The sequence below is a fragment of the Anopheles nili genome, chromosome 3 (assembly GCF_943737925.1).
Source record: "Anopheles nili chromosome 3, idAnoNiliSN_F5_01, whole genome shotgun sequence".
Classification (NCBI taxonomy): Eukaryota; Metazoa; Arthropoda; class Insecta; order Diptera; family Culicidae; genus Anopheles; species Anopheles nili.
In genome coordinates this window covers 5,987,410-6,005,635 of record NC_071292.1, presented here as the reverse complement: position 1 = coordinate 6,005,635, position 18,226 = coordinate 5,987,410, and the positions used below count along the sequence as shown (strand labels likewise).

At 50.3% G+C, this 18,226-nt stretch overlaps 3 protein-coding genes across 3 annotated transcripts in view; 2 read left to right on the top strand and 1 right to left on the bottom strand.

Moving 5' to 3' along the window:
* The first annotated feature begins 479 nt into the window (after positions 1–479).
* LOC128723647 (inhibitor of nuclear factor kappa-B kinase subunit beta) lies at positions 480–3,464 on the top strand. Its single transcript, XM_053817409.1, has 6 exons — positions 480–600; positions 669–1,066; positions 1,148–2,266; positions 2,350–2,702; positions 2,770–3,150; positions 3,220–3,464. Exons 1-6 carry the CDS (start codon positions 480–482, stop codon positions 3,260–3,262), a joined length of 2,415 nt encoding a protein of 804 aa, XP_053673384.1. The 3' UTR covers positions 3,263–3,464.
* Positions 3,465–3,500: 36 nt separating this feature from the next.
* Positions 3,501–4,322, bottom strand: LOC128726010 (transmembrane protein 242). The gene is made up of 3 exons (XM_053819789.1): positions 4,191–4,322; positions 3,860–4,098; positions 3,501–3,794 (listed from the first exon to the last, which is right to left on the bottom strand). Exons 1-3 carry the CDS (start codon positions 4,273–4,275, stop codon positions 3,618–3,620), a joined length of 501 nt encoding a protein of 166 aa, XP_053675764.1. The 5' UTR covers positions 4,276–4,322; the 3' UTR covers positions 3,501–3,617.
* Positions 4,323–11,441: 7,119 nt separating this feature from the next.
* Positions 11,442–18,226, top strand: part of LOC128727508 (protein vestigial) — a 32,143-nt gene continuing 25,358 nt past the window's right edge. Inside the window, exon 1 of the mRNA XM_053821427.1 lies at positions 11,442–11,537. Within this exon, the coding sequence (XP_053677402.1) occupies positions 11,442–11,537 (96 nt within the window). The remainder of the gene's footprint in view (positions 11,538–18,226) is intronic.

The window sequence follows — 18,226 nt, the reverse complement described above, 5'->3', positions numbered from 1 at the left end:
ATTGAAATAAATTACTCATTTATTCATAAATCTGTTACTTTTCTCGCTATACTGTTCATTGCATCTGGATGGTTGCGTTGTACTCCTTGTGTTGTTTGTCTAATTTAATCGTTGTCTAATTTTTTAACCTCAAACACTTGTGTGCTGTCGGTGTAGCATTGGTGTAACCATCGGAACAGCTGTCATTCTTTCACTCGGGTTTGTTATTGTTATTCGATTGGTAGCATAAAAAATATTTTCGCTTTATTTATAGACGCAATACGCACAACAGTTCGCGAAACAGCACTTAATCAGCGTCTAAACACAGGAACCCGTCTGTTCCGAACGGGAACGGGCATGAGTGTCAAATAGTTTAAATATAGCTTATACCGGCTGCATTCCTCCGGTACAATAGCACACAGGGATTCGTGCTTCGCTCCGCTAGTACCGCTAGTACGCTCCGCACTCAGCTGGATATCGCAGCTTTTCCATCTGGCAACATGATCAAACCATTCGAAGATCCTCCGGTAATCGGTGACTGGTGCCGAGAAAAACGACTAGGAAATGGAGCATTCGGTGTGGTCACGCTCTGGAGGAACAAACAGACGCAGCAAACCGTGGGTAAGTCTGGTGGCAATCCGGCACTTGCGCGCATCTTCTGATACAACAACCACGTCCGTTCGTTGCAGCGATAAAAAAGTTTCACATTCTGCAAGATAAGAACGAGATCACCGATAAGCACTGCGAGCGCTGGCGAAACGAGGTGAAACTGATGACGGAAAAGGTGCAGAACGATAATATCGTTCGCGCGGTCGCGGTGCAGCCGAGTTCCTTTATTCAGGAGTTGTTGCGCAGCTCTGCAAACGGACTTCCGCTGCTCTGCATGGAGTACTGTGAGGGAGGGGATCTTCGCCGGGTGCTAAACCGGGTGGAAAACTGCTGTGGTTTGCGCGAGCAGGACGTCCGAGATGTGTTGCATTCACTGCGTAACGCCATTGCGTACCTGCACAGTTTAAAAATAACGCACCGCGATATAAAACCGGAAAATCTGGTCCTGAAGCAGCAGGGCGATCGTTTCATCTATAAAGTAGGTCGCCCAAATTTCGTCCGTCGCCGCATAGCTCTAGTGTATTGATTAATTTCCCTTCGTTTTTTCGATGATGGTTAGCTAACGGATCTGGGCTACGCTAAGGCACTGGACAAGCAGAGCCTGAACGCAAGTCTGGTGGGAACGGTGGAGTACATCGCGCCTGATTTGATCTATTGCGATCGGTACAACTGCTCGGTGGACTACTGGTCGATGGGCATTATTGGGTTCGAAATAGTGACGGGCGTGCGGCCATTCATACCCCACGCACCCATCACCCGGTGGATGATGCACGTTCAGCAGAAGAAATCGGCCGACATCGCGATCACGGAGGATAGCCGAGAGAACTACACATATCATACGGAGATGTTTGCGGAGAATCACATTTCCATCAGTCTGCGGAAGCAACTGGAACGATGGCTCGTGTTGGCACTGGAGTGGAATCCTAAACGGCGTGGTTACGCACCACATACGGTTTCTCCCATTGCAGGAGCTGGTGAATCTATTTCGAACGGAGACACGCTACCAAAAGTGGTTACATTCGCTCCAGAAAAAGAAAACGGCAACGGTTCGCCGGCTCCTTCGATGGTTTTGAAAATCTTCTCCCTACTGGATCAGATACTGGCGAAACGGTTCCTGACGCTGTTTTCGCTGTACGACTGCCGATGGATTTTCCTCGAAGTGACTGAGGAAACCAGCATGGAAACGTTATGCGATCAGGTTTACCAAGCGACGGATATACCGGTGGGTGAGATCGACTTCATTCTGCCACTGGAGCAGAAACAACCGCGTGTGCAACCGGACACGCGCCCAATCGATCTGTACCTACCGAACTTTTACGGCAAGCCGATGGTTTTTGTGATGAATCGAAGCTGCCGGGCGAGTATTGTGCAGCGCGATCTCAAACCCTGCATACCGAAAAGTATTACGGACGTGTTTCAGAACATCAAAAGCAAGCTGAAGCCGCACATGCTACGGCACTTCATTGCCAATGCGTACTACTTTATCGCCAACGAGCAGCGGCTGTACGTGTTGCTACTCGATGGCATCCGCAACTACGGGCTGATGCTGAACGACACCATCGCCCGGCACAAGGATGAGATTAGCCGCATGAACAAAGTCGTGTACGGTATTCTGGGCGGCGTGGAGTACCACAAGCTTACTTTATCTCATGCGCGCGATGCACTCAACACCGCCAATGTAGGTTGACGGATGGCCGCGAATAGCCTAGACACCTAAAGGTACGAAGGAAAGGTAACTATCTTTTTTTTGCTTTGTTGTAGCGAATACCGTCAAGCACGTTCGAGACCGCCCGGCAACAGTGGGATGAAAAGTGTGCTCGCATCGAGACAAACGTTCGAAAGCTTGCGGAAATGGCGGATAAAATCACAAAGCGATACGAATCGGTGTTGAAACGTAGCCGGGACGTGTTGCGGCACGCCTTGCTGGACGATTTTGAGCAGCAGGATTACTTTGGGTTGAAAAACGTCGAGGGACGGTATGAGCAGTCGCGAGCCAGAATCTTGGAGAGGATCACCAATGAAAAATCTCACATGGACATGTCGCAGGCCGTGTACGAGTGTTTGAAGCGGCGAGATGTGCTCTTACGCGACGCTGGCTTTCAGGAATTGCAGCAGTAAGAAGCGATAAATGGTCCGCATGGATCGCGAACAGCCAAATAATGTATCTTGATGTTTCCGTAGGCAACTGTTAGATATACGCCACGAGATGCAGGAAATCGGAAAGGTGCTGGAAAAGATATTGGAACTGACGGAAAGGTACAAACGAGAGCTGGCCCGTCTAACGTTAGAGCACCAGGATGGTGTATGGAAGATGCTGGACGGCAGCTTCCACTCCCACAACGGGTCACTCTCGAATGGGACCGGTTCTGATCTCGGGCGAATAATACCAGGTTCGCTGGATAGCCGCCAGGACAGCTTAACGCCAAAGTTTTTAGTTGGTGGACCAATGACACCACTGCAGGCCTCCATCGGAAGCAGTATCATTAGTGAGAATCTCCTAGGCATAGACGAAGGTCCGAATGTGGAGGATTTGATTGCCGCAAATCATACGTTGATTATGACGTGAGTATAAAATTTTGCAGCTAGCGCTTCCACGGAGACGTTTACTATTCAATTTGCTATTTGTTCCAGAACAAACGAATTGTTGAGTGATAGCTTTATGATGTTGAAGTGAACCTTCGTTACATGGTTGAGATTTATCGATGTTGAATGATAAGAGTACGAGAGTGATGGATGTGAATTGAATTCACATTTCCAGTAAGCGTGCCTGAAATACGACAGCAATTGGTGCTACGAGTGGCCATTACGCGAATGTTTGGAAAGTGTCCTGTGTTGTTACCAGATTTTAGGGACAATTTTATCTTACTTTATGCGAATCGCACAAATAAATAGAATGAATATTTTTTGTCTATCAACAGCTCAGTACCCTATATATTTACATATGACGCGAATTTGTAGGACAGCAACATAGTTGCCCTTTTGTAACAGTGGCTACTTCTTTCGCACAATTGCATCAACGTGCGCGATGATTACTGACTGGGAGATCCTTGCCCTTGCACTTCGGGTGCCATTTTCTTTTCCTTTCCCCAGGTCGAGAGGTACTGCATCAAATCGGTTAGTCCTTCGAACTCAGTACGACTAGTAGGCGGATTATTGCGTGGAACCCGAGGAAAAGCTTTTCCGACCACTTCTCTAAATTCATTCATCTGCAATGAGGAAGATCAATGTGAACACGTAGCTCTATGTACAGCTCGCGATCGTCGATACGTACATCTTTGGCGCCGCTTAGCTTCCATATTCCGTAACAAATTGTGCCTGTGCCTAGGATGGCGTACAGAGTTCCCCAGCCTAGTGCCCTCAGAGCCAAGCTCGTACCGGCTTCGTGAAGCGCTATGCTTCCGTGGAGCCCTTTGTCGAAATACTTCGGATCGGATTTCTTCGCTGACATGATTGCTTTACTAAATCCCGCTACCGCTGACGTTGCACCGACTGCTGCAAGAAACGCACCCGCTGACCGTTTGACCCAATGTTGCCGAATAAATCATACGATTAGTTTTAGCAAAAGGCGACTTTGATCATTGCCTTAAAAGCAAACTGCTTACCACGATAGCGAAACTTGCGCTGTTCTTCCGTTAGCTCGTCTAAAGCAGGAGCTATCCGATTTGGCTGTTCCACAGTGGTAGACATAGTTTTGAATTTGGTATGTAGTTTGTCGAACTAGAATTCTATTTATGTAACTAATCTGTATCGTTGGAAGAGTAAGAAAAACATTCATTTTTTTTAATTATCATCATACATCCTATGATTCATTCATACTATTTACTTACAGTTATACTCTAAAATAATCGGAAATAATTCTCTATAAGTTAAAAAGACTAAACATTTGTTTGGTACCACGCCGATAAGTAAACAAGCACTCGCTCGCGTTTTTAAATAACAGATTATTCCTTGCAGCAAAAAGGGAATCCTACTTTCACGAAATTAAACTACTGTCTTGTTACTTCTTGCTGTTCAGCTCGATTGAAGAAACATTATAAGGATATTAGAAGGTTTTTAATGTATTTTAATTTTTATATGTACAAAACTCGCTACCTGCGGCAAACGCAGTGTTCGCACTGTCATTTCCTAGGAAATTTGACAGTCCAGACGGCTGAGTCTAATTGAGCAAATCTTGCATGCAATCTTGCAGACAAGAGATTGATGCCAAGTTTAGTGTTGTATCCTTATTAGCTCTCCTTTTAGATTTATGTATCCTTTTGCATGGCTCTTTCTCTTTCAACATCTAATCAACATTTGAGCACACTTTGTGCCATAAAAGAAATTCCTTTCAAAGCTATATCGCAAGAAGTAACGTGTGCTGCATGTTGAGAATCGTCCTAGGAAAGGCACATCAAACTCATTTATTAAAATTTATCCACGTGGTCAGCTTACAGCGTGGAAAGCAGCGGCCGGTAATAAAAGGTCATTGCTTCATGCTTCCTCCTAAAGTTCCTCATACAAATCGATCGAACAGTCGGTAGGTTTGAAGGGGGAAACGTGTGTGCAATGGAGTGCCTTTCTTTTCAATTCCATTTCCACCCTTCGCCCAGCACATCCACCGAACAAGCTTTCTCAGTGCCAAAGCCAGAGCAGAGCACAATCGCTTAATTTGCATTTAATTTCATTCCACCGAACGCGGAGTGGGTGCGTTGAAGCCGATCGGTGGGTATAATAATGTCTCACCACGCACAGAAAGGATGCCCTGGGAGAGTCCTGGCGCAGGCGGCCATTGACGAAACGATGACATACCTATGATAAAGTGGTAAAAAGGAGCCTTCAACTGATGACACGCACGCCAACACCGTTCGCCATGGAAATGTCATTATGATGTCGCTTTATTGTTTTATGTAAATGAGCGTAATAACGCACCGCGGGCAACGGCGCCGGGTTTGGCACGAAAGCTATTGAGGTCGGCTGGCGTGGGTCGACATGGCTCTTAATGCTGCAACTTCATCTAATCCATCATCCGTGAATTGCGTCATGATAAATTGAGTCCCGACTGTCCGAGCGATCAAACCATCTGCGAGTTTGATTCATGGGGTGCAATAATTTGCAAACGTCGATCGATGGCGCTATGGAAATTAATAATCGACCCGAAACATTCATGCCCTGTTCAACCATTGACAAAACCCACCCTGCGACTAAACCTGCAAGCGAAACCCGTTCAGGCGAGTTACCGAGGAATGTGGCGAAAATCATTCATGCTGCGTTTTGGTTTCCATTGCTGTCCCGTCAACGCAGCTCGTCTGAACTGATTCCGTACCGCGCGTGAGGCACGTTATCAATCCGGTTTCGAGTTGCCGTTCGCTCCGATGAAGCGCTACGCCATCGTCGCATTCCAGACATTCGCCAATAAGTTCCCCGAAACGATTCCCTGGGTGAAGATGGTGGTGGTGGTGGTGGTGATGGTCCCGTGTGTTCCATTGATAAGGGGATTGTGGAGTTGACCGGTGCAAAACTGCGACATGTCGCCGAAGTGAAGTTAACATAGAAATGGGCCAGTTGTTACGCCAGTTGGTTGATATGGGTTAGCATCTCCCACATCGACATTTCCCAAGGCCCCCATTATGTTCGGATTTCCATTCCACCGGATCGATGCGATACGCGGCTTGCCACTCCTTTCGATACTCGCCCTGTGGCTGAGCTGAGAGTTAGTGAACAGCAGAGAGAGAGAGAGAGTGGGAGAAAAGAACCACCACCAGGATGTACTGTCCTTGTCGTCCATCGAGCCATCGCACGTCATCCCCGATGCAAGGAGCCTTGTGGCTGGCGGGAATGGGACTGTATCATAACTTAATCAAAAAATCAACCCCAACCGGCGAGGTTTGGCAAGCGCGAAAAGCGAAACGCGATAAGCAAGTGCACTAACACTCGGCACAGCAACGCACAAACACACGCGCAAGCACCCTCAAAAACAACGAGATGTGGTGTATGCGTGCGTTTTCCTTTTTTTATCCTTTTCCAAGTCACAGCTACCTAGAGAGCGAGAGCGAGAGAGAGAGAGAGAAGCACTCACACGTGCGAGAAAAAGAGTGCGAGAGAACATCGCGAATGGCGCCGTCGCTTTCCCGGTGCGCTTAGTTGTAAAAGCAAGAAGCGCAAATAATGCACTTCTTTGTGCAACACCGTTTGGTGTGACTACGAGCAGTACACGAGAGCGAGACCACACGATTTCCTATGGCGAGCTCACAAAGCAGGCGGGGTAAAACAACGATACGCCTCTCTGGTGCGTTCGCTCGTAAAGCCATCCCCAGAGGCGACTTGGATTGGTCCTTGACGGTGGTATGTCCTTCAAAATGGTGGAGCGCGGTGTGCAGGGAAAACCAGTTCCACGGTGAACGGGTGCGACCGAGAGACAGCTACCCGTGGGTGTGCGAAAACGAGACACCACGAGTCACGGATGGAAATGATGAGAAGGCACACCCGAGACCGGTGGAACATCGCTAGCGGCAGTTGTTTCGGTTCGAACAACGTACGATGCAGACCGCGTGAACGTGCGCTCCTTTCAACTACTGAACGGCGGCACGCACAAGGCACAGGATCTGATCATCTGTTTTTTTAGCGAGCGTGAGTTCGAGGGCGCCTTGAATAAGCGTTTCCCCCGTTGGCCTCTTTGTGATCGTGCGTGCGTGCGTGCGTTGTGTTTGCGTTGTGGTTCGGGTTTTTTACGCTAAACTCCTTTAGTGCGTGTGATCGAGCATCTATACACGTATACGTACAACGTGCTTGCGTGCGTGCGTGCGTGCTTGCGTGTGTCAAAAAAAAAAGTGTTGCCAAAATCGCACAGTGCATCGCGTGCGTGCGTGACGTTCACGAGTGTTTGGCATTTGACAGCTCTAGCTTGGTGTGGTGAGAGGATTTTTCCTCTTTCTTCCCATCTCATCCACACGTGTGTCAGCGTCAGGAAAGGATTACTCTTCCCTCACACCGAGCTCGCGACCCACGCATCCCATCACCAAAACCGACGCCAAGTGAGTTTTGACATTTTCATTCCGTGCGTTGCGTGATACGCTCCGATCGTTGGCGTGACGATCTTCGACCGGTGATCAAACTGCCAATCGATATTGCGCTATTCAGCTTACCCGCTCGCCCTTTGACACCCTTTCCCCCGTCGCATGGTTCTCCTCATTGTCACCACCAAAAGGACATTCCTTAGCCCCCGGGGCGATTGTCTACATTCCGCAGCCGATTGTGGTGGAATCGGGGGTAGGGTGACCTTTTCGGGTGCGGGTGTGAGTGCGTGTGTGTGTGTGTTGAAGCAAATAGTGAATTTTTCGTGGGTGACACGATCCGCGCGGTGAGCAGCAATTTCAAGCTAGCTGCTATTCGATCAGGCTCGGCTGGGAAATGTGCCAGATAATTTTGGGCCATTCGGCGGGAGATGCTTTTGGTTGATCCTGACGGAACGTACCGGCGGCAATTAGGGTGGCGCACTCCTATTCGTGCAAAAAAAAAAAACACGCAACACACCGACAAAGATATCGATTTTTGCAACAGTTTCGTGTTGTGTGTTGCAGCCATTTTGAGGAGCCAAACGAAAGCCACAACGAACGGTTGCTTCCTGGTTGCGGTTGTTTTGGTTGGCGTTTCATGAGACACACACCCACAAGAAGGCGTTGATCGATACACTTCAAGGAGCAGGCAGAGTTCCTACTGAAGGGCTAAGGCCGAAAGGAGCGGCCAGTGGAGGAGGGTGAATTCCAAAATGGCTCGTTTGAGTGCGTGCCGTGCCTTGGCTAACGATACCACCGGCGTATCCATTACATCCCATCGTGATGGTGGTGGTGGTATGTGCGAAATATAACGCGTCCAGTGGACCGTTGCAGCTACCCATCGAAGGATAAGTGTAACTCCAAAGTGCCTTGAAGCACCTGGATGACTTATGGGTGCTTACCATGGCACCAACGCGGCAGGTGGGTGGGTAGGTGAGTGGGCAAAATTGCACTCCTCCCCCTCCTACACAGCTGACGAAGGGCAAAGTTTAGTTATTTTTCAAAACAAAAACTCAAGCTCACGCGTATACGCGATGACGTTTGTTGCAACTGCACCAGCGAGTTTGTTTTGGCGTTACGTAAAGAGGCCCTTTTCCACGCGCCCTGCACACAAGGCATGCAGTTTATCCACCATTGCAACCGATGGTATCGAAAACATTGCTCGCTGTCATGTTGTTGCTGCTCGTTTTCGCAGGGCAGCACAAAATCCATCAAACTTTTGCTGCCATTCCGAGCGATTTGCGGCTTATGCGGTTGCACTTTCACGCGTTTCTTTATGCGTTTTTTCTTTCATCCCCTTGTCGCCGGAGCTGGTCGCGGGAAATCTGCAATCCTGCAGCTCTCACTTTACGCACGCCGCGCGCCTTCCAATGGGGCCAAACTGCATTATGCACCGCGCGCTGGGTGCAGTTGCACTTGCGACTCAAGCCGGCATACCAAGCGGCAATCGTACCGTATGATGAGTACATGTTAATGAGCGCTACTTTGGATTCCAGCCTTGGGAGTAGTGCGTCTTTGCCGGAGGTTTTCCACGCATCCGGTAAGCCGATTTCCACCAACCAACCGTTGCAGCCAGGTTGGGTTGCTTCCACGATTGGAAGGAGGGAGCTCTCTCTCTCTCTCTTTCTCTCTTTCTTTCTCTGTTGCAGCCAACTGCCCGTTGTGCTCGGGAAAATCATGATCTGCATGAATTTTCTCGCCCCACTGGGGGCTGAGCAGCCACAATTGAAATGTCTTTGTTTTGCGATCTCCTTTGAGCATTGCGCGCCATTTGCATACTAATTACCGTTTTCCGGCAGAGGGCTTCCATCGGTCGTTGCTAATGGCAACGCGGTGCTTCTTTCGCGGCATCGAAGCAACCATTGTTCGAGATGAAATGGCGCTGGTGGCCAGAAAGGATCTACAAGGGGAAAACGTAATCCCGCAACCACATCTGCAATAGCCCGAGGGACATTTTTCGTGGTCATTTCGCCTTTTGATTGTAAACACAGAGCTCTAGGATTCAACCACAACCGCGGGTTTAATGTGTTTTTGTTTGGTTAACCTTTATTTTGTGTAAATAATTTTTATCGTCACCAATGCTAGCGTTGCCACTCGAAGCTGGGGAGGGATTTTTGCTTTTCAAATACCATCACGTACGGGTCTTCACTGTTCACTGTTGACCAGTGCGTGCTATCAATCAAACGTTGAAAAATATCGCGACATTGTCCCGTCCCGTGGTCCGCGTGTGGTGGTGATGCATAATTTATGCCGAGATAAATTTCCTACTAGCTGCAATCATTATTTTCTTGCGGCCTCGGGCAACTCCAAACCGCACGGAGGAAGCAACCCTGGGTGGGCAATAAATAAAGATAGGATTTTCCGACGTTTTTTCTCTCTCTCTCTCTCTCGTCCGACTGCCCGCCTGTAACCATTCGCAGAATGCCGACGGCTGAGCGGTGCACTATGGGTGACTTGTAGTAACGCGAGACGAAAGGCTCACAAAACCACGAGGTGCATAAATTTGCAACCATTTTGTCACCGCGCCGCACGTTGCCTTTTTATTTATTTATTTTTTGCGCTTCCTTCCGTCAATGAAACGCCACCAGCCGTTTTTTATTCCCCTCACCCCCCCTTTCCCACCCTCCTCCCTCCAATCCCTTCCAATCGCGCTAATCGATCGACCCGGTTCAGAGAGCGGGAAAAGTTGGCCACCGGTCGGTCAATGAAACTGAAACGTGCACGTTGTGGTTGCGCAAAACAAACGACACAAACAAAAAAAAAAGCCCTCCTATGCTACCTTTCTAATCGATGCGGATCGACTTTTTTTTTTGTTTTTGCTCACCTCTACTTTGCTCTGATCTTTCAGCGTGCGCTTGCTGACATCGTCGTTGTCGTCGTCGGGGAGACACTTGCGAGCGGAACTACGCACGTGAAAGGACGGAACCACCACCGGGGTGGTCACTAACGGTACCAACCACCCAAACAGGCACCGGGTTTCACAACAGCGTGAACAATGTGTCCTTCCGTACGTCACACACTTCCGTCGGGTGGCCAAAAGTGATCGGTGTCGTGTTTTCTCTCGATCAATAAACTACCTCCTCCCCCCCCATCGGTATTGGCATCGTGCGAAGGCTTGGTGGCGATTGTGGCGAATTAAAGTAGCAGCAGAAGTAAAACAAACTCCCACCGCGTTACGGTGACGATCGAGTAAACTCTAAGCGTCGCAATAGGTGTCATAAACGAGCCCCAAAGTGACAGTGCGTGCGAACGAGCGATCGAGTGTTGTGATTTACAAAACCCCATCGGCAGTTGGTGTGTTTTAGCGTGGAGTTTAAACAAACAAAGAAAAAACACGACATCCTCGTGAAGGGCGCACCACTAACAGGAAGGGACAACCACCTACGACAAAGCCTCTCGCCGTGACGCAGGGCACAGAAAGTGCATTTCGATTACGAGCGTAGGAGATTGTGCAAACGAGGAAAGTTAGCAACAAACAAAACCCATACGGTGCAATACGGTTTACGTGGTGCAGAGTGCGGTGTGTTACGGCGCTAGAATGATGCAATCGCAGGGAAACGGCCTGCGTTAGCTCAAGTGGCCTCAAGATCATTCCGGCCTCGGTTGGAACCAGCCAGCGAACCGGACCGTTTCGGACTCCTTGCCAACGAGCGTGCGCGTGTTTGTGATCGGGCGCGTGTGGGCGTACGTGCGTGCGATCGTGCTTGATCGAGTGTTGATCCTGTGTACGTGCGACTGCGTGCGCGTGTGTGTGTGTGTGTGTGACTGTGCGCTTTGCCTGGCGGAGGGGAGCTTTCGGTGCGGTTGGCCAGTTTGAGCGCAATGGCAGTGTCCTGCCCGGAAGTTATGTACGGTGCATACTATCCTTATTTGTACGGCCGTGCCGGACCGAGTCGACCATTTTACCAGTATGAGCGGGTAAGTGTCGTTGTGGGTGTTGCGGACAACACCCGGATAAAGCCACACAGCGACTGACACACGTTATTACGTGCACGAGGACTTACGCAGATTAGAAACTAATTAATCACCCGAGCCATTTAAAGTGGGCACTAATTTCCTAGCAGTCTCGGAGTTGCATCGGGCGGTTTTTTTTTCACCTTACACAATGCTCGTACCTTCTGCTGGTTTTGCCGTGAAGCAGGTTTTATGCCCGCTTACCCTTTTCTTGAGCCTTTTTCACGAACCAGTTCCGGAGGCATCCGGGGTAGTTCCAGTAGCAAAGACCCGTGTGGTCCGGTGCAAAGATGCTACCGGTGCGATTAGCTACCGACAATGTTGTGAACCCGTTTCCACAACAGCCTGAACACACTTGGAAGCTGCTTATCGGTTGCTCCCTGTTCCAAGGGCCCGGTTTCGTTGATTACTGTTCCCGTGCCGGTGATACTGTCGAGGTGTGTGAGCGACCCTGAAAGGGTCACTTGCGGCCGTTTACTTCATAAATCACGCCACCGGGCCCATAGATCGTCCGGGGGGAAATTTATGAAAATGGCGCCTACCATTAACTCTCGCGCGTATGCGTATAAATCCTGCTTCTTGCGGAGGACTTCCAGCCCTTCAGCGAGGGAGGAGTTCTCGCGTGTGTAAATGGAAAACCGTCGGGAAAGGGATGACAATTTATGTCACTGCTTTGCGTTGGCTGGAACTGTGCGTGGTACGGGAATGGATTGGCTTTCGGAAAGAGTAAAAAAAAAACTAACATTCGATTTTAATGGTTTTAAAACAAATTAAATCAAACCCTTCTCGTAACGTTGCAACACCCACCCATCGAGGCGTATTATCACATCAGCAAATACGTAAATTTGTTCACGGATCGGGTGGAGCGAATGGGTACGCATACGTGACGCAATTGCATCCCTTCCCAGACCTTGAGCGATTCGGGTCTTGCGGGTTGTTGATAACACACAGAAAAAAAAACACACACACACATGAACACGCCAATCGCAGCCAGCTTTTCCGAGTACAATCAACGGCCAGTCGGACCTGCAGGTGCAGCTGCAACGTTTTCCGTCTCTCTCTCTCTCACTCTCTCACTCGCACTTACGCTACGCGCTCGAGGTGCGTATAATAACAAACCTGCATTCGTTACGCACCCGAGCTGGCGTGGGCACGCATGAGAGCAAAACGCAGCAGCCTTGCCCTCAAACCAACAACCCTCGTGGCCGCGCTGAAAGACCGAAGGAGTGGGAGATCTCGTTTGGAGGTCTCGTAAGCTCGACCATCGAATGCTGTTTGTTTTAAAAACGTGGAGCGTTACCAGGGCCCTTTGCTCCCACCGGTCGTCTAACGAACGATTGGGCGCCTCCATAATGGCTGCACAATTTAAATTAATTTTTCAATCAACCCCCAACACGCTCTCCAATCCAACAGATTTATCGAACGAAAGCCCACCCACTCGGGCGCGGGGCCAATTTGTTGCACTCGAGTTCATGTGCGGGTTCGAGTGCACCTTCGTAAAATAACACCCGCGCGAGGGTGTAATTATGTTTTTAATTTATCAAATTTACTGCCTCATTTGGCCGCAAAAAAAAACCAAAACTTGGGAAGAAAGCTACGGTTGGGGTTATTTTTTCCCTCTGGGTTTTGAAATCATCCACGGTTAATTGCAGCTCCCGTTGGTCGCGCTTGGGAGGTGGAATTGATTCAATAAATCTACGATCTAATGACACTCCTCGGTGCCGCGGTTCGCTCATCAAGTTCATCACTCCTACGTTGGAGCATGATTGATGTCTCGTAGCCGAGTACCGAGAAAAGGTGCGCACACACACACACACCGTTGCGTTTGCAAAACTTCACACGCCTTCACGCCTTACGCCTTGCGTGGACAAGGCAACAACGAGAACGGGAAGATCCCGATCTAAGACCGTTCTCGCGCCGCGAAGCGCGTGCGGTGGCCCTTCCGGTGGCCCGAGCCCGTCGCGGTATTAATATTTAATGAGAAAATTAATTATTAATTTCGCTCAGAACTCGCGCAGGGCAAACGGCCATTTTGATGTCGGCCACCACACCACCCACCCACCCGGGGGCCCAACCCCCATAACAAGGCCCCGTAATTGCGCCCGCTCGCGTCAGAGGGAAGGGAATTAATTATGCTCTAATTACGCCAACCGTGGCCACCGGTGTATTTTCCACGAAACCGCGCACCATCAGGGGGCCATCTTCTTGGCTGCGGACGACTCGGGCTGGGACTTGGAGCTTTTGCTATCACCACGGGGCTATCGCTTACGCACCACCGGCGTAGCCATTGTTTGCTAATTTGTCCTAGCACCCAGCGAAAGGGGGGCCCCGTGGCCCTGAAGGGTCTGAATTCGCGGCCCGGCAGAATGCGATTAACATGCGAACATGGTGGTGTTTGGCATCGTAACGTGGCCCCACGCAGCGAGAGAGAGAGAGAGAGAGGGAGGCGTCTAGGAAGCGCACAAGGGCTAGGAATTTTGATGAACCATCCGTCGCGGGAAAATGGTGCGCTTTTCTTCTACCACACGCGTGGCAACCACGCAAGAGGCGCGTTTAAAAAGCGATCAAATTATTCATTCATCGACAGGAAGCGAAGGTGAAACAGAAGCAAACAAGGAGGAGAAATAGTAAGCTTACCCCCCTCACCACACACACACACACACACACACACGTCACTCGAGGAAAGTCGGAAAAGCTCGTGAGGGTGGGTGGGGCAAATAATTACAAACTCAACATGGGTGAGTAACATGAACAAGGTGCTGCTATTTCTGCGTACTGCGTAACGGTTTGAGGTGCGTCTGGGAACACGTCAGTTCCAGAGACCTCCCTTTCCATTCTACAATGTGTTGACGCGATGATGGGAACGTGGTGCATTTTATTCTTCGCACAACTTTGATCATTCGATTTAGAAGCCACAAAAGGCAGCTTAACCTGTCGTTCGGTAGCTCAAAATCGCCACCGATGCTTGCAGTTTATTCCTGCAGTTCACCAGAGATCCGCTTGAACAGGCGCATTCGAAGCCAGTTCTGCATTTGCTGCCATCGCTGGAGCTTCTCGAGCACCTGCGGGATGAGTTCCTTGCGCTTGAAGAACTGCTCCTCGGGACCTTCACGCTGTGACACCTGCGGAACCATGTTGTAGTCCGGTTCGTAGCCGAGCGTCCGTAGGAATTGATCGAACTCAATCGCACAGTAGTCCTGGTGCATCATGTGGATCCGGAAGTTGTGTCGTTCCTCCGGTGTCATGATGGCGTCCTTTCCGAACGCCAGCTGGAAGGTTTCGTCCAGTTTGGAGATGCGTGGTTTTTCGACCACCACCGGGACTTCCTGACGGCGGAGTCGAGAACGGGCTGGTTTGCGTTTGTGGTCCGGTTTTGGAGGTGGTGGTGCGAGACCACGACGCAACTGCACCGCCAGCTGGCTGATGCGGTGTTCCTCTTCGGAAACTTTTACTGCTTGTTTCATGCGACGGCGTCGGCGGAAGCGCACGTTCCGTTCGATGGAGTGAATGAGCGCAGCTGGTAGTCGATCGAAATCCGCCAGGACCTGTTGGACCATCGCGAAGATGAACCCGAAACAGGTGACACCGGACAACCGCACGGATCCGCTCTCTTCGCGTTGTTCCGCGGGCAGAAGCTTGCTGTAAGCGACCGCGACAAGACTCTCAATTTCGCGGTTCCGTTCATTCCGTATGGTGCACTGAAGCGGCCCCATAGCGAGCTGGTCGAATTGGGCCTGCAGTTCGACCGTGCGGCGTTCGTAAAACCGACGCCGTTCATCCATATCCCGGATGAACCGACGGATGGCGGCGATCTGTTGCGAGAACTTGAGCTGAACGGCTTCCGATTCGGTTTCCGCGTTCGACTTTACCCAGTTCATGAGGTCGAGCCGGTTCAGCAGCGTCATGGAGTTTGTGTCCAGCTCGGCAACACCGTGCAACAGTTCGGCCGGAGTCTCGAAGGCCGCATGTACCGGTTTATCACGTTCGAGGAACTCCCGCTCGAAGAAAAGCTTCACCGCCCAAATGTCATTACCGTCGTCGATGTTCCGAAGGTTGACGGTGTCACGTTGGGCAATTGACACCGGGTAGCTCTCGAGTGCCCCCGATTCGTCCTGGTGGATCCAATCGTACCGTTCACGCCACTCCTTGGGCATGATGAGGTACAGGAAGTTCTGCAACTTCAAACGGCGCGCCCAGATGCTCTCGAGCCGTACTACCTGGTTCCACAGGCTGGTCATGCGGCTTTTAAGTTCCTTCAGTCGTGCCTCCATACTGGAGGACGTTTCGAAGTATGGCTTGACCGTGTCCAGGACACGCATGGTGGCACTAAAGCGCTCCTGTCGAATGATACCGATAGCTTGCTGCAGTTCGGCACAACGCTCGTGAATCTGCCGGTAGTGATCGTTCTCGATCTTGTGCTTGCGTGTCTGACCCACGATGTACTCCTGACGGTAGTACGTCTCGAACTGACGACGTCCCGACTCACGCAAGCCGTGGATCGCCTCCAGACGCATGAAGTTACGTATCCTCGGCCTATACGTTAGTTCGTTGCGGTAATGGGCATCGAGTTGAGTTGCCAACCGGCTGGGGTGTTTGTCCACTTTGCTTGGACCCAGCATTTCCGCATCGAACGGTAACTCCTCCACCTGGAGCCGCTTCCGGATGTCCTGACGTCCACGGGAGCGTGCCGTGTGGAAGCGACTTTTCCGTGCATTTCGCAGTGCGATTTGTTCCGGCGTCGGAACCACGTACGGGTTTTCGTAATCATCTTGTTCCTCTAAGAACTGAGCCCGTTTCTTGGAACTCGCTCGCTGATCGGCTTGTGGAGGTTGGGGTACCTTCGAAGATGCTCCCCGGAAGAACTCCAACGGGAATTTTCGTCCATTCAGCACGATAAAGCTACCACTGGCATCGCTCAAACACTCGAGCGTCGAGGTGTCCGATGATGCCTGCGAGAGATTCGGTTCGGCAACTTCCGTCGAACTGAGCCAATCGTGTTGCAAATTTCGAAAGAAACCTTCCTGTAGGATGTCGCGATATTTGACCCTCAAGTGATCCACTCTCTGCTGCAGGGAATCAACGGAAGCTTCCGTTGATGTGGCGGAACCTTCGGAGACTTCGGTGGAGGACATTCTGCAGCCGGCCGACGTTCGACGTGTCACGAAGCTGTTGAACCGCACGATCCATGGATTGCTGTGTTGCTGGGGCCGGCTGCTCGCGTCTAATGAGTGCTGGTTTCCATGGTAATACTCACGCCGTCAGGCAAGGGATACATGACAGCACAATGTTCCATCGTTGACGGGTGTTGATTACTGCGATCTACCCAAAGGAGGACATTCCAGGTAGTAGACGCTGAACTTCTGGAGGTACTTTTCCACCGCACGGCCCATTTATACGGGTATCAAACGTTTGCGGTGGCATTACTGGGCAGTGAATGCTTTTTTTTTTTGGGGAAACAACTCTCCACCATGTCTTGCGAATCTTTCCGCCACTTTGTTGCATTCCGCCTTATGGATGTGGAATTTTTGTGATCGATTTCCAGCAACACATGCAAAAAAAAAAATGGAACCCCGCGGAAACGTAGTACGCGTAACCCCATTGGATGGAATTTATGTAGAAAAGCTAAAAGCTATTCAAAGAAGTACATGAGGCACGAGGCCATCCAACTGTCCAACCGGTCGCATACTTGCAGACGCTCTCCGTGCACGGTTTGTCCAGTTTTGGATGGTGAGGTTTAATTAATTAATCAAAATTCTTGGTACCACGTACGGATAGATCCGAGCCGAAGTTCTCTATCTCTCACTCTCTGGCGGACGAAAGGAAAACTGTGAAATTTATACACTGTTTTATTGCTCTATCCCGGTGCCGTACGGTGCTGGTAAAGTGATCTCCATTTATGTGCGCGCTATTGAGCGATGAACTGCGGCAGTGCGAACCCCTGCACGTTGGACTTAGAATTCCAACGAGCCCCTTCAGGTTCCGCGAGCGTGCTGCTGCAAGCGGTCTTCGGTACGAACTACTTCGCGAACTCGTTCTCCCCCTTCTCCTCGTTTCAGATGGGCAGGTGTTTAGGGTGGGGGATTTGATCGTTTCATCAATTCAAGGATTGGCACCTGAGTTTTATTATTATGGTGTCTGGACGCAAACCGAGAACAACGTCTCTGTGTCGGGTACGCACCCAGCTCCTTATATGAATTGCAGATCACCAACCAACCAACCCGGCGGGGCCGTTGTCGCGCTGTCTGTCAGGTCTGAGGTGTTTGTCGCGGTGTCAGTGCGTCTGTAAGGGCTGTTGGGGTTTGACCATCGCTGGCGCAATCGGTGACGGTGAGTGACAGCCCTTCGTTGGGTCGTTTCTCTGCCATCGTACCATCGTACATTCCTAGAGCGTGCAGCTGTAGTTGGTGCATTTTTGATACTTACAAAAAAAGCCGACGAAAGGTAGCTTTTTGATGGGACAAACAGAGGAAGCTTTAGGGAAACTCCGGAATGATTAATTTCCAGTTCTCTCGATTCACCTCCGGCTTATGCGGGTCGATGTACTGTGGAAGGTCGATGCATAATGTTAGATGCGGTTCTAAACCTTCGTATGCTTGCCCTTTTAGCTAGCTTGTTAATTCAAGAACATGCCATTAATTTGCTTCACCGACCCT

Coding starts and splice junctions, on each gene's coding strand:
- LOC128726010 (XM_053819789.1), bottom strand. CDS start 4,275: ATGTCTACCACTGTGGAACAGCCAAATCGGATAGCTCCTGCTTTAGAC. Junction 4,099..4,190: donor GCGCAAGTTTCGCTATCGTG/GTAAGCAGTTTG, acceptor TCAAACGGTCAG/CGGGTGCGTTTCTTGCAGCA. Junction 3,795..3,859: donor AGCTAAGCGGCGCCAAAGAT/GTACGTATCGAC, acceptor TCCTCATTGCAG/ATGAATGAATTTAGAGAAGT.
- LOC128723647 (XM_053817409.1), top strand. CDS start 480: ATGATCAAACCATTCGAAGATCCTCCGGTAATCGGTGACTGGTGCCGA. Junction 601..668: donor ACAGACGCAGCAAACCGTGG/GTAAGTCTGGTG, acceptor CGTTCGTTGCAG/CGATAAAAAAGTTTCACATT. Junction 1,067..1,147: donor GCGATCGTTTCATCTATAAA/GTAGGTCGCCCA, acceptor GATGATGGTTAG/CTAACGGATCTGGGCTACGC.